Source organism: Alosa sapidissima, chromosome 6 (genome assembly GCF_018492685.1).
Source record: "Alosa sapidissima isolate fAloSap1 chromosome 6, fAloSap1.pri, whole genome shotgun sequence".
NCBI lineage: Eukaryota > Metazoa > Chordata > Actinopteri > Clupeiformes > Clupeidae > Alosa > Alosa sapidissima.
The window spans coordinates 14,866,494-14,881,027 of NC_055962.1; the positions used below are offsets into that span (position 1 = coordinate 14,866,494).

Here is a 14,534-nt window from a genome sequence, read left to right on the forward strand (position 1 = left end):
AACCTGATTTACATTTAAATATCAGCTTGAGAGTTCTTTGAAGAACTACACGTTTCTTCTATGGCATTAAGAAGAAAAATGTTTTTCTAGTTTTTAGAGTGAAACATGTACATTCAGGGTAAACACACTTGCTAAAAGAATCAGGGAAACCACACAAGGTACTGTACCTCACATGTCTCATTCACACTCGCAATTGCACAGACTTATAGGGAATATTATTATGTGGGTTTTGGCTTAATATTTATAAAAACCATCTGAGTTTCACTAATCATATTTTTATACAAGTGGACCTACCACTCTTGTACAATTTCACCAAGAGTGGCATTAGGTGACACTGCTTGAAAAGTTTGAATGAAATTAATTCCAAACAAATTTATCTGAATGTGTATGACATATATCATCATAGTCAGATCATATCATAACGCCTGATTCACATCAAATGCGTGGCGAGTGCATGGCAGCTGCATTGCCTCATTTTGCCGCCCATGTTAACAGGTTAGAGCTTGTACACTGCCTGCGTGACACGCACGTCTCAGGTGCGGCTTGAGGTGCGCTGCAATCGCGTGCCAGCTAGAAATAGAAAAGGTGCCTATTTTTCACGCAACATGCAAATGTGTTGGAAGCGTTTCCAGCCAAAAGAGACAGTGAAGAGATGTTTTAATAGTCAGACTGGCCGCAGCAGAGACAATTCTGGTATGAATGCTCACATGAAACGCAACGTACGTCACCGAACAGGCGCGCAACGCACGTCTGAATCTGCCGTCAGTCAAAATACTAAGTGCTGATTCAGACTGGGTGTGTGGCGTGAGCGTGTCAGCTGTGTGGCGTGTCCGTTTTTATTTCGGCTCCCATGTTAGCAGGTTAGAGGTTGCAGACTGCCTGCTTGACACGCACGTCTCAGGCACGGCTCGAGCCGCACCGAAAACGTGTGCATGCTAGAGATAGGATCGACGCCTATTTTTCCGAAAGTGAAGAGATGTTAAATAGGCAGGCAGGCCGCCGCAGTGCAGCGTCAGACATTTCTGGTGTGCAAAGACAGAAAACGCCACGCAGCCGCCACACATCTGACACGCAACAGACACGACACGCTCACGCCACTCACTAAGTCTAAATCAGGGATGATTGTCGTCCCTCCCATTTTTAAGCATGTTACTGTCCAACCTCTTTTAAAGAAACCCAATTTAGACCTGAGTGACCTTAAGAACAGACCAGTCTCCAAGTTACCATTTATCTCCAAGATCCTTGAAAAAGTTGTCTTCTCCTCAGCTCACCTCTTATTTGAACACTTTTAATACCGGTATCCATAAGAAATTTCAGTCTGGTTTTAGAGCTCTGCACAGTACTGAATCTGCCCTGTTGAAGGTTCTTAATGACATCCTGCTTTGTGTTTTCTTGATCTTAGGGCAGCATTTCATACAACCAACCATGACATTTTTCTAAAACGCCTAGAGGTCAGAGTAGGCTTACAGGGTCCAGTTTTAAAATGGTTTACCTCTTTCCTGAAATATAGAATGTTCTCGCTTGTTTTAGGAAACTGCTTTTCATCCTCTGCTCCCATCAATTGTGGTGTTCCCCAAGGTTCGATTTTAGACCCCTTTTTATTCTCTTTGTACATGCTTTCTCTTGGCTCAATCTTTCAAAAATACAATATTCACTACCACTGCTATTCAGATGACACTGAATGGACACCCCAGGGGTCCCGGCCCCCACTTTGAAAACCACTGGCTTAGATGATATCCTGGCAAGCAATTTTCTCTAAATCAATGACAGTAAAACTGATCTGGAGACCATTATCCATGCTTTTATCGCATCCCTTGATTGCTGTAACTCCCTATACACTGGTCTGACTCCGGTAAACATTTAAAAGCTTCAGTTGGTCCAAAATTCTGCAGCTAGACTTTTAACAGCAACTACCTGAAATATAGAATGTTCTCGCTTGTTTTAGGAAACTGCTTTTCATCCTCTGCTCCCATCAATTGTGGTGTTCCCCAAGGTTCGATTTTAGACCCCTTTTTATTCTCTTTGTACATGCTTTCTCTTGGCTCAATCTTTCAAAAATACAATATTCACTTCTACTGCTATTCAGATGACACTCAGCTTTAAATGCCATTAACACCAGGTAGTCCTTGCTTAATAACTCACTTGTTAAACTGCTTAGATTATATCCTGGCAAGCAATTTTCTCTAACTCAATGACAGTAAAACTGAACAATGATCTGGAGACCATTATCCATGCTTTTATTACATCCCTTGATTACTGTAACTCCCTATACACTGGTCTGACTCCAGTAAACATTTAAAAGCTTCAGTTGGTCCAAAATGCTGCAGCTAGACTTTTAACAGGAACTAAGAAAAGGGAGCATATCACACCTGTCCTGGCTCACCTGTATTGGCTTCCAGTCAATAAGTCCATGTTGAACAGATATCCCTCTTAGATCCCTCTTGAAAGACCCAAAACTATCACAGGAATGGAGAGCACTGGGCAACTCATTCCACCAACATGGAACCACTGAGGAAAAGAGTCTTGAATTTGACCTTTTATGAACGTTTATGACTGGTGTTATTCACTTGAATATAATGATTCGGTTGTAATAATATAAAATCAACCAAGTCAGGCAGGTGACAGTATGAATTTGATTGTGACTTTGTTGGAGAACTTAAATGGGTTCCTGTGAAAGTGTAACTTTCGCCAAAATGCATCCTAGGGTGTTTTTGTGAATGTACCCGAGTCAAACACTCGTTTAAAAGCATAATCACGTCCGAAGCGCCACTTTTAAGTTGTCCGTGTTGTCGTTTTCGGGTCAAATGGCCTTTTGAATGGGAATCGTAGGGGCACTAGTATTTTGATAAATAATCACGTCAAAATCGCTATTTTTAAAACACTAAGAAGGCTCGACACAACATGAAACTTTGATCAAGGTATCATCAGTGTCTCTACACATGAACTTGAGCATTGAGAACATTGTTTGTGTACACAGAGTACTAAAAGAAAGGTTTTGAACAACCAACTCAACTTGGTTTTTCTGCTCGCCGCCATCTTGCCTGTCAAGGAGTGAGTTGTCCAAAACCTTTCTTTTTAGTAAACTATGTGTACACAAACAATGTTCTCAATGCTCAAGTTCATGACTTTGTGTACACAAACAAAGTTCTCAATGCTCAAGTTCATGACTTCGGCTCTCTATAGACCTCGACAGTCCCGCCCACAGTCGATTCCGGAAGTAAGAATCCAATACAATTTCTCCATTGACAACTGGGGTATAAGCCATAAAATCGTAACCGTCTATGGTAGACTTAAAACCAGCTATGGCATGACTAAGTGATTTAGCTGTTTCAAGGAAGAAAATAAGAGTGTCCAAAGGGTCCGGTTGAGTGTAGTGTGTCTGAGAGTCAGCTTGTGGGTTTTGTAAGGGCCAGCATGGGGGACAAGACAAAGTTGTGGTGAGTTTTGCAGGGAGATTGGTAGTGCTAGTTAACATTGTTAAGTTCACACTGAATTCTGAGAATTCTACTGGGTCTAAGCTTCCCAAAGAGGTCAAGCATTTGATGATGGGCCAAAGTATGTGGGAGCAGTGCCCTCCTAAGTAGATGATGTGCAATGTCGGGCAAAACACTCAAAATGGGGCTGAAAGTTAAGAATTGAAATGTTAATTTATACTGACTGACATGAACCAAGGAGTAAACATTACCGTGTAGAGCCGTGAGAGGGCGCTATAGGCTTGTGGAATGCAGAGCGCGCATCTTTTTTTCTCTCTCGCTCTCGGAGGTACATTTTCTCTGCTCCCGGCTTGTGCCTCCACATCGCCCAAAATGCTTGATTGCATTGCATTCTCCACATTTCTAGCTACATTTTCATGTACCACATCAGCATTTTCGTTCAGTGAATCTTTTATTAATTGTTTTACAATTACCGTCAGGCCCTCCTCGTTGACCGCCTTCTTTATCGCCCGGCTCACCTCAGCTTCGTCGCCGTTCACTTCTTCGTCTGCACGTTGTTTTAAAACATGCATCTTTTTTCCATCACGCGAGCATTTGCTCTGCTGCCGGTTTGTGCCTCCACATCGACCAAAATGCTTGATTGAATTGCATTCTCCACATATTAGCTACATTTTCATGTACGGCATTAGCGTTCAGTGAATCTTTTGTAAACTGCTATACAATTGCTGTCAAGCCCTCCTCGTTGGCGGCCTTCGTTAACACCTTGCTGGCCTCAGCTTCACCGCCATTCACTCCATCTTTATTAACATTACCGGTAGAATTCTCAATCTTTCTGGCCTCTGTGTCCAGTTACTAGTCTTTCTATGTTCTTGGATTTTTGTTAAATAAATTTCTAAATAAATGTGATTTATTTAAGCAATATAGCACGATTGGTCATGTGGGGTTGGTCATGGATATTCCCACAGGTGTTGTTCGGCCGTAGCCACGAGGCCGGAGGCCGAGTGGCGCAGGCAACAACAGCCGTGGGAATATCCATGACCAATCCCACGATCACGAGTGCTATATTGCTTTTATACAACAATTCTACCACAAACTAAATAATCTGAAAACACCCCATTATTGTTTAAACATGTTAATTTCGATATCGTTCTTACGCATCAAAAATAGTTCCCTTTTCAATAGACAGCGTCTTGGTTGCTAGGTAACCAACATTCCAGATCCCTCGTTACGAGTCTTTGTGGTTTACGTGTCTTCTTGAAAGAAGACACGTAAACCACAAAGAATCACATTCATATCTGAAATCACATTTATATCTAGCTTTGCTGCATGCATGTTACAAGGACACTGGGCCATGTCATGTAAGGGACATGGTACTAGTGTTGTCAGGATACCAAAATTATGACTTCGATACGATACCTGCCATAAATATCACGATGCTCGATACTGAAACGATACTACGGCGAAATCCTAAGATATCTGGAAAAGAAAGGACTCATACCTCCTCCAAGTGTATTGAGTCATTTGTGTTGAATTCGGTGCACTTTTGTAGTGTGCAGGTCAATTCTGGGTTCTAAACTTCCTACATAATTATTATTTTTATAGTCAGTAAAATAGTAGGCCTACTTTGTGTGATTAAGTCCTTTATTTTTTGTTATAGTTAATTTACATTGTGTTGTGTTTTGCCAATAAAGTAGCTTTAAATAGCCAAACTAGGCTAGATCAAGGTCAGTGTTGAAATTACTGCATGCAAATCACTGAATGCTATGCAGAGGGGCCTAATCTTTAGGCCATCTGATGTACAGTAAAGGCTTCCCTAGGCCTTCCCGTGTTCATGGGATTTCTTTGGCAGTTGCAAAGGGGAAAATGTGAGGATAGTCTTCTTTGCGCCCAGTGTACAAGTACGACGTTCCAACCACTCAGGTCTTCGTCAGATAGGCCTACACCATTACCTGTTGCAATATGTCTGTGTGCATTCCTACATTAACCTACGTCTATTTCTTTGATAACATGATTTGCTACCACGTAACAATAACCCGCTATTATTATTAGGACTCAACACGCTTTGGTGGTATTATATGCTGTGGGCTTTAATTAGCGCATTTCGGGTAGCCTATCCTACATCTGGGCAATACTTGAATTGAACAAATTGCAGTCTACATGCCATGACAAATATTACGAGTAGTACTGACCAACATGAAATAGATTGTTTACAAGTTGGTATGGTAATGTTATTCTGGTGTGAACATTGCGCTTTCATCACGTTAGCACCCTATGATTACAGCTCGTTATGTCTCGTCAAAATGATTACAGCTCGTTATGTCTGAATTCTTATGTCAAATTCATTGATGAAGGAAGGTTCGCTTTATCCCAGAGAACCATACTCGTTTCACTTAGGCTAGACTAAAACAGAAGAGAAGAACTTGGCACTAACCATGTAGTCGTGTTTTCTATAGCATATTCGTTAACATGTCGTTCTTTAAATAAAAATGTTGGGATATGTCTGCGAGGTGTTTAGCCAAGTTCCATGCGTAGCCTACTGCTTTTAAATGACTTTGAAACATATTTCACAAACGGGCCTCTGTGTACCTGATGGCTTGCCTTCACTATTCGTGATGTATCCGAAATAGTTGCAGATTTCACTTCACCTTTTGTTTTATCCACAAGGCCGAGGACGGTCGGCAAAGAACTACTGTATGTTGACGTTGGCTGCGCACTCTCTCACTCAGAGCTGCCTGCTTGACACGCCCACTTGCCTAGATGCGTGCAAGGAGCAGTGAGAGCAGCAGAGGAGGGAGGGCAGTTCACGCAGACACAGAATGTCAATTTTAATAAAGTATCGATTCTAAAAACGTCGGAAATCGTATCGTTTTTTGCGTGAAGGCATCGTGATACCTTTTTAGTATCGATACACCGTGCAACACTACATGGTACTGCAAAAAACGGAAACATAGCCTACATTGCAGAACCACTCAAATGTATTAATTTATGGTGAATAAATGTTACACTACTGTGCACAGCCCCATATGTTTTTCTGACACGATGCTAGCACGTTAGCAGCGGTTAGCTAACTATCTCTAAGTCTCCAAGTGACAATCATATTATAGGCCCTACACAATGCTGAGAACAATTAGCATCCTCGTTTATCTTACTTACATTGAGTTGACTGTGTGGCTTAATCCACAGATGTGGATGCTAAGGAGTAACCCATTGCTTAAAATAGTGGAGAGCTGGGATGAGAACATTGTGTCAAATCCTCGCATTGTATCGCGGAGTGATTTATTATTAGCTGTGCAAAGTCTGAGTTGAAATGTCCAGGGATATTCCAACTCATGGAACGTCTCTCAGCCAATCAGAAACAAATAAATAGTTCCATAGAACCCAATTGTTGTATAAACATGTTTTTTTTCATGACGCATTTTTTGACTGATGCGACAGAGACAATAAACTTTCTGGCAAAAAGAAGGGAGGCGGACTGTTGCTATACATAAACAATAGATGGTGCAATCCCGGACATGTTACAGTGAAGGAGACTGTATGCTGTAAGGATGTGGAGTTACTAGCGGTCAGTCTACGACCATACTACATGCCGAGGGAGTTCTCGCACGCCGTTGTTGTTTGTGTCTACGTGCCACCTCAAGCCCTTCCGGACACAGCGTGTGACGTCATTCACTCTACAGTCGCTAGGCTCCAAACTCAGCACAGTGATGCCATCTTTGCGATCTCTGGTGACTTCAACCACATTACACTGGATTCCACCCTCACAAAGTTTTACCAGTTTGTTGACTGCCCAACTAGGAAAAACAGGAAAATAGATCTCATGTATGCAAACGTGAGGGATGCTTACGGTCCCACCCCCCTTCCCCCACTGGGGAAGTCGGACCATAACCTCATTCATTTGCAGCCAATGTACAAGCCAAAAGTTCAGAGGCTACCAGTTGCCACGCACACCTTCAGGAAGTGGACACCGGAAGCGGATGAGGCTTTTAGAGACTGCTTTGAGTCCACTGACTGGAGCGTGCTACTGAATGGAGAGGACTTAGAGGAGGTCACACATTGCACTACTGACTATCTGAACTTCTGTATGGACATTGTTGTTCCCACAAGGACTGTACGCTGCTATCCAAATAACAAGCCTTGGATAACCAGTAATGTCAAGACCCTTCTCAATAGGAAAAAGATGGCGTTTAAGGAGGGGGACATGGCAGAGCTGAGGTGAGTACAGGGGGAACTCAAGATTAAGCTGAAAGAGGCTAAGGAGGACTACAGAAGGAAGATGGAACAGAAGCTGCAAGATAACAACATGAAGGAGGTGTGGGACTGTATGAAATCTATCACTGGCCTTAAGAAGAGCAGCAGCTCTGTGGAGGGAGACCTGGACAGGGCGAACCAGCTGAACCACTTTTACAACAGGTTCGATTGCCCATCCCCCAGCCCCCACCCCACCTCATTACCAGGGCAACACTCACCCCCACCATCACTGGATATTGCACCCCAGCGACCACGAACAAAGAGGTGACAACGACCTCAGTCAACAGCCATCAGACACACAGACCACAGATGCTGCCCCCCTCCCCTCCCTTCCCCCCTCCATCATCACTGCTGATCAGGCTATTGCACCTCTCCCCCACATGGTGACCACGAGCAGTGCGGCAACAATGGCTTCAGCCAATGGCCATCAGTCTCTAGCCACACGACAACCCTCACAGAAGCACCCCTCCTCCTCCTCACCCTCCACTCCCCTCACCCCCCCCATCATTTCAGCGGACCAAGTAAGTTATCTTTTAAAAAAACTCCATCCTCGTAAGGCAGCTGGGCCTGACAGACTGTGTCCAAGGCTGCTCAAGGCCTGTGCTGCTGAACTGGGGGAGCCACTGAAGCACATCTTCAACTGGAGTCTACGTCTCGGACAAGTTCCAACACTGTGGAAGACATCATGTCTCACCCCCGTTCCCAAGAAACCACACCCCAGCAAGCTTAATGACTTCATGCCTGTCGCTCTAACATCACATGTGATGAAAACAATGGAGCGGCTGGTCTTAGGTATGCTCAGACCCCAGGTATGCCATGCACTAGACCTGTTACAGTTTGCATACCAGGAGAAAGTGGGCGTGGAAGATGCCATCACTTATCTTCTACACAGGACACATTCTCACCTAGACAAGGGGAAAAGTGCTGTGAGAATCATGTTCTTTGATTTCTCAAGTGCTTTTAACACCATCCAACCCCTCAGACTGGGAGACAAGCTCTTGCAGATGGGTGAGGACGCTCACCTGGTAACCTGGATTACAGATTACCTGACCGAGTGACCACAGTTCGTCAGACTGAAGAACTGCCTCTCTGACACTATGATCAGCAGCACCAGAGCGCCACAGGGAACTGTGCTCTCTCCAGTCCTGTTCACCCTGTACACATCTGACTTCTGCTACAACACCGAGTCATGCCACATGCAGAAGTTTTCTGATGATACTGCAATTGTGGGGTGTATTAGGGACAAGCAAGAGGAGGAGTACAGGAGCCTGGTGGAGGACTTTGTGCAGTGGTGCAAACTCAATCACCTTCAACTAAACACTTCAAAGACCAAGGAGATGGTGGTGGATTTCCAAAGGTCTAAGCCCGCTCTGCTACCAGTCTCCATTGATGGGGTCAATGTGGAGGTGGTAAGCACCTACAAGTATCTGGGTCTCCACCTGGACAATAAACTGGACTGGTCAGCCAACACTGATGCACTCTACAAGAAAGGACAGAGCAGGCTGTACTCCCTGAGGAGGCTGCGGTCCTTCAATGTGTGCAGCAAGCTCCTCAGGATGTTCTATCAGTCTGTTGTGGCCAGCGCCCTCTTCTATGCAGTGGTATGCTGGGGAGGAAGCACAAAGAAGAAGGATGCTGGGCGACTTGACAGGCTGGTAAGGAAGGCTGGCTCTGTAGTGGGAGCTGAACTGGAGTGCATCACTTCAATATCTGACAAAAGGACCCTAAACAAACTGATCAACATCTTGGACAATGAATGTCATCCGCTCTACAGCATTATCAAAAACCAAAAGAGCTTGATCAGCTGGAGACTTCGCTCACTGCCATGCACAACTGAAAGGCTGAGGAAGTTATTTGTTCCTAGAGCCATTGAACTGTTCAGTGCCTCACTAAAGGGAAGAGGAGAGATAGACTTCTCTGCTTAGTCTGTCTGCCTCTCCACCCTCTCCATGTCCATGTTTTTTTAGTACTGACTGCCCACTACTGCTTACTACTGTTTCACTATTGTACACAGCCTAATGTTTTCACTACTGTTTTACTGCTACACTGTTTTTCATGCTATATTAGCACACATGATCAATGGCTGCGGTCAGGCTTCTGATACAATACTGAATGAATGAATGGCGATAACCCTATTACCTCAACCTGTTCTTGCACTGAAATAGTTTTTTATTTTACCTTGCAGTGTTTCCCCTAGAATTTTTTCCAGCAGCGGTGCTATTACTTGGCGGGGGGGGGGTTTGTTGCGCATTTTTTTTTATTTTTTATATCATACCTTCGTGTTTCTTTTGTGGACATTTTCAGCTTTCTTTTACATTATTGGTTAAAAATGATAGAAGAAAAATTAAATGGCACAACCATTTAATGACCATTAATAATTAAAAGATTATTTACAATTTATTTAAATTTGTCTTAATGGCAAAGGCCACACCCAATCTGCGAGCACTTAATTTTTCTGGGCTTTGAATTGAATTGAATTGTGGGGGGGCCATTAATGCTGACACGCATGCACGTAGCCAGATGCTCTCCTTGTAGTCTAATTCTCAGTCCCAAAACAACAAACCCACGTATAAAAAAGTAAATACTCACTTTTCTTCTACATCACTCCCACAGTTACCATACAACTCACTCACAATTAACTCGAAAAAGACCTAGGCTACTTGATTGAAGTGCGACCGTTCATCTCACCGTCAAGAGAACGCTGAAGTTATGAGAACATGTCTTTCTGATAAGAGAATATAGGCTCCTATATGTCTAATGCCGTAAACGTAGAAAAGGTCTGTTTGTGATAGCCTATTATAGCTAAGTGGACAGAATTTAGGCTATACGTATATGCCAACATATGCTCATATTTCCTTTAACTATCAGACAGTTTAAACAGGCCTAGACTGTGTTCGCCTAGCTTTCCCATGCAAACATTACATATAGCCCTACGCTAACGTTACAAGTCTAGGCTACAATTAACGTTAAGACCATACACCTTGTAGCACATTGGTTTACTCTATTGCATTACTTACGTTTTAATAATTTGTCGTTGAATGTTGATGGAGGCTCATCTTTGGGAAATCAGCTCTCTGGATAAAATTGTCAGCCGGAGCAAGAGTTCTCAGAGTTGACGACACGGGGGGTAAATCGAATCAGCAGAAAGAACCGCATCACAACAGTAGGCTAAATCGCAACAAACTTTTTTCCCCCCATGTTAAATTCATTTCGGTAATCATGAATTGGTTTCTTTTATTTGATGTAGGCTAGGAGAGGAGGATGCATGTTTCACATTAGTGTCAATGTGTCAAAGCAGGCTTTGGATCAGAGGAATTGCTCAAGCTTAACATATGGCATAGGCTACAAGCGAATTCACGGCATACAAACAGCTTCGTGATGAAATATAACTAATATCATTTTTTATTGTCACCAGGCCTATAAGTAGGCTATTTATTGTGTAACCTACAAGTGAACGTTGACACCATAGGCTACACTGTGGCGGAGCAAGACCCCATCAGTCGGATAGCTAAACAATGTAACGGTGTTCAGAACGTAGGCTAGCCATATGGGCTGCAGACTTGTCTTTGGGCTTGTAATCACCTGACACATCATGCCGCATATATGTCCTGAATAATGAGAGGCTAAGTGCGGATTTGATGCACTTAACTTACTCAAGACTTTCAGAAAACAATTTCGAGATGACGTTGGCCATTGTGCTTTTACAGTGTGTTAAGTGAATCTCGTGATATTATGTTGCAGCGGCGCTGAAAATCCAGCGGCGGCGCTGCGCCGCTGTTAAATACATTGTAGGGGAAACACTGACCTTGTCTACATTACACTTTACTCTCCTATTTGTCTATATTATTTATGCTGGTCTCTAGACCTTACTCTTGCACTGTTGCACTGTTGGACTAATGTTGAACTAGTTTTTGCACTTCCACCATGACATGCACTCTCTTGAGCACCTTGCCAGGCACACATAACTAAGGACTATGGTTGGACTACTGTTTGCACCTTCACCATGACACTCACTCCCTTTAGCACCTCACCAGTCCCGGCCCCGTCACTACAAGCGTCTTATGCTTGATCACCCTCAAGCACATTGGACTTTCTTAATTTAACTTATATAGTGTATTTAGTATTTAGTTTTGTTAGTTTTCTTATCTGTCTTATCTTCTACTGTCTTTATTGTACAGTGGAGTTTAGTTATATGTTTATACTTATACTTATGTTTACCATTTCTGCTGTAAGTGCATGTTGTGTGTTATTTCTGTATGCTACTGAGACCCTTGAATTTCCCCTTGAGGATCAATAAAGTATCTATAGTAGATTAATAAGAAATTGTTTACATATAGGTTACTAGAAGCATGAACATAATTGTTTTATTTAAATTATGCCACACTCCATTAGTTATATTATAGTTTCATTTATAAATTAATGTTAGCAAAGATTGCAGAGTGAAAATGTTGATGTGGTAGTGTTTAGACTTACAAATGGGTCATTCCACGCCAACTCAGCCAGTGTGCCATGTACATGACACCTCTCAGATTTCGCTGAAAAGCGGTTATGGGCTTCCAAAAATGGCAAAAGATGAAATGTGAAATTCCAATGTGTCAATTAGGGCCGTGGCACCCGAAATTCAAATGGACGCCACAGGCAAACCGTTTGAGATATTGACCTGAAACTTCAGATTCCTTTGTTTGGTAATATAAGGCATATATTCACCGCTTTTCAGCAAAATCTGAGAGGTGTCATGTACATGATACCCCGACATTGGCTGTTTTTACATGGAATGACCCAAATGTGCAATCTACACATGTACAATAATCCAGCAATGAACCAAAAATCATTACATTAGAACTAGGATTAGACAATTTGGGTGGATTTTTGGAAAACATCCTAGCAGAAATTCATCTCTGTTCCATACATGTTAGACACTGCCTCGCCTCATCCATTTTAAACAGGTACACAGACTTCACTACTATAAGAGTAAGTTACACAACATATTTCCATATACATCCCCAAATCTGTGACAAAATTAATGCTGGAGAGGGGTCTTTGGCCCATAGCTTTGTTTTCTGCCCTCACCTGCCAGGATACTGGCAGAGCATTTTCAAAGTCTTTACTAAGGTCACTCAGCAGCGCCTTGAACCAGATGCCCTTCTCATATTGTGTGGGATGTTGAATCAATCGCTCAGACTGTCAAAGTACGAACAACAGTTCCTAATTCTAATTTCGACTATTAACAGCAAAAAAAAAAGAAAAAAAAAAAAACAGGTCCCTTCCTCAGTCATAAGAAAACCTATTTCACAAAAATATAAATTGTTTTGTCATCCATCTATAAGTACATTAACTAAAGAGGAGTCAGTATTGAAAATGTTGAGCATGAGAATGAGCTTTGCACATTTTCGGAACCAGGGGTAAAAAAGAGCATAAATTATTGGATTAATCGCAGAGTTCAGATATAACAGAGGCAGAGTTCCTTCAAGCACCTTCAGTGATAATGTATCTGGAATAAAAGCACTAAATGATATAGATAAGAAATAGGGCAACAAACAAGCAACAAATACAGTCACCAGAATCCCAAGTGTGGTGGCTGCTTTCCTTTTTGAAGCTTTAGGAACACCGCCTCCATACTTTCTATTCCTTGTAGCGGGGTTTCCTTTGGCAAGCCTAATGCTTTTAGAATGTTTTCTAGCTATAATAAAAATCTTCATGTAGGAAAGAAGTATGACAGAACATGGCAAGATAAAGACTAAAAAAAGGTCTATGCTTGCCCAAAGTCCATCTGCAACTACAGTGCAATTTCCAAAACACAACACATTACCAGTCCTAATTCCATTAATGTATATATAAGCCATACTGTAACCAAATGAAGTTAACCAATTGAAACAGTTAACTGTGAAAATCAGTTTAAATGTGACTTTGTTTGAGTATTGGAATGGGTTGCTTAAAGCATACAGCCGATCCACAGAAATGAAGGACACATTATAAATAGATAGAAAGGTAAAGTGAAAAGAACACAGTAGAGTGAAATAGCAAAATGTCCTGTCCATACGCATACAGACACTTTTAGATATAAAATATATCGGCAAAACAGTTACTCCCACCATCATGTCAGCTGTAGCAAGAGAAAGGATTAATAAATTTGTTGGTGTGTGGAGCTGCTTGAAGTGTGAGATGGAGATGACCACAAGCAAGTTCCCACAGACGGTCAGAATAATCACTGCTGCCATACATATATAAAGAAGCACAGATGAAGCAGTCAAATGAACATTTTGACATGTGTCATTCGAGCAAAGTATCAGTTCATCCACAGTGCTAAAATTCATTGGCCTTGTGAAATGTTTGAGAACAGCTGATCATGTAAATGAGAGCAAATCCCTCCATAGATGTCCTGTTGGAGACTGTTGTGCTGAAAACTGATTCTGTAGAATTGAGGAGGTGTTGCAGTGATGCAGTCTCAGAGATGCAGTAAGAGGGTGTGAAGTTGCTCATCCATTTTATGCCCTACACCAAGTCTAATAATTGATAGGTTAATGATGTCTGTTATAATGGGATTACTATGAAAACAACAGAGACTAACAACAGGCCCAGGATTTCTCACAAGGATTTTAATTGGATAGTCCGTCCATTCGACTATCAGTTGCTCAGATTCAGCAAAACTATTTGCTGACACTCTGTTAAAGGTGCGGTCAGGGATTTTACACTACTTCAAGCCCATAACATTTTTTGTCACATTCAGCAATCATCCCCTCATGACATTACATTGCATTATTTAAAAAAAAAAACAGGTCTACATACTCTTTACCTCCCTCTGATTTTATTATCCAACTCACTTTGAAAAATAATACTTTTCTGTCCCAAGAC

General features: G+C 42.2%; 1 protein-coding gene across 1 annotated transcript; it reads right to left on the reverse strand.

Moving 5' to 3' along the window:
- Positions 1-12,994: 12,994 nt before the first annotated feature.
- On the reverse strand, positions 12,995-13,996 carry LOC121711979 (trace amine-associated receptor 13c-like). The gene has a single exon (XM_042095882.1). The coding sequence runs from the start codon at positions 13,994-13,996 to the stop codon at positions 12,995-12,997; it is 1,002 nt and encodes a 333-aa protein (XP_041951816.1).
- Positions 13,997-14,534: the final 538 nt, after the last annotated feature.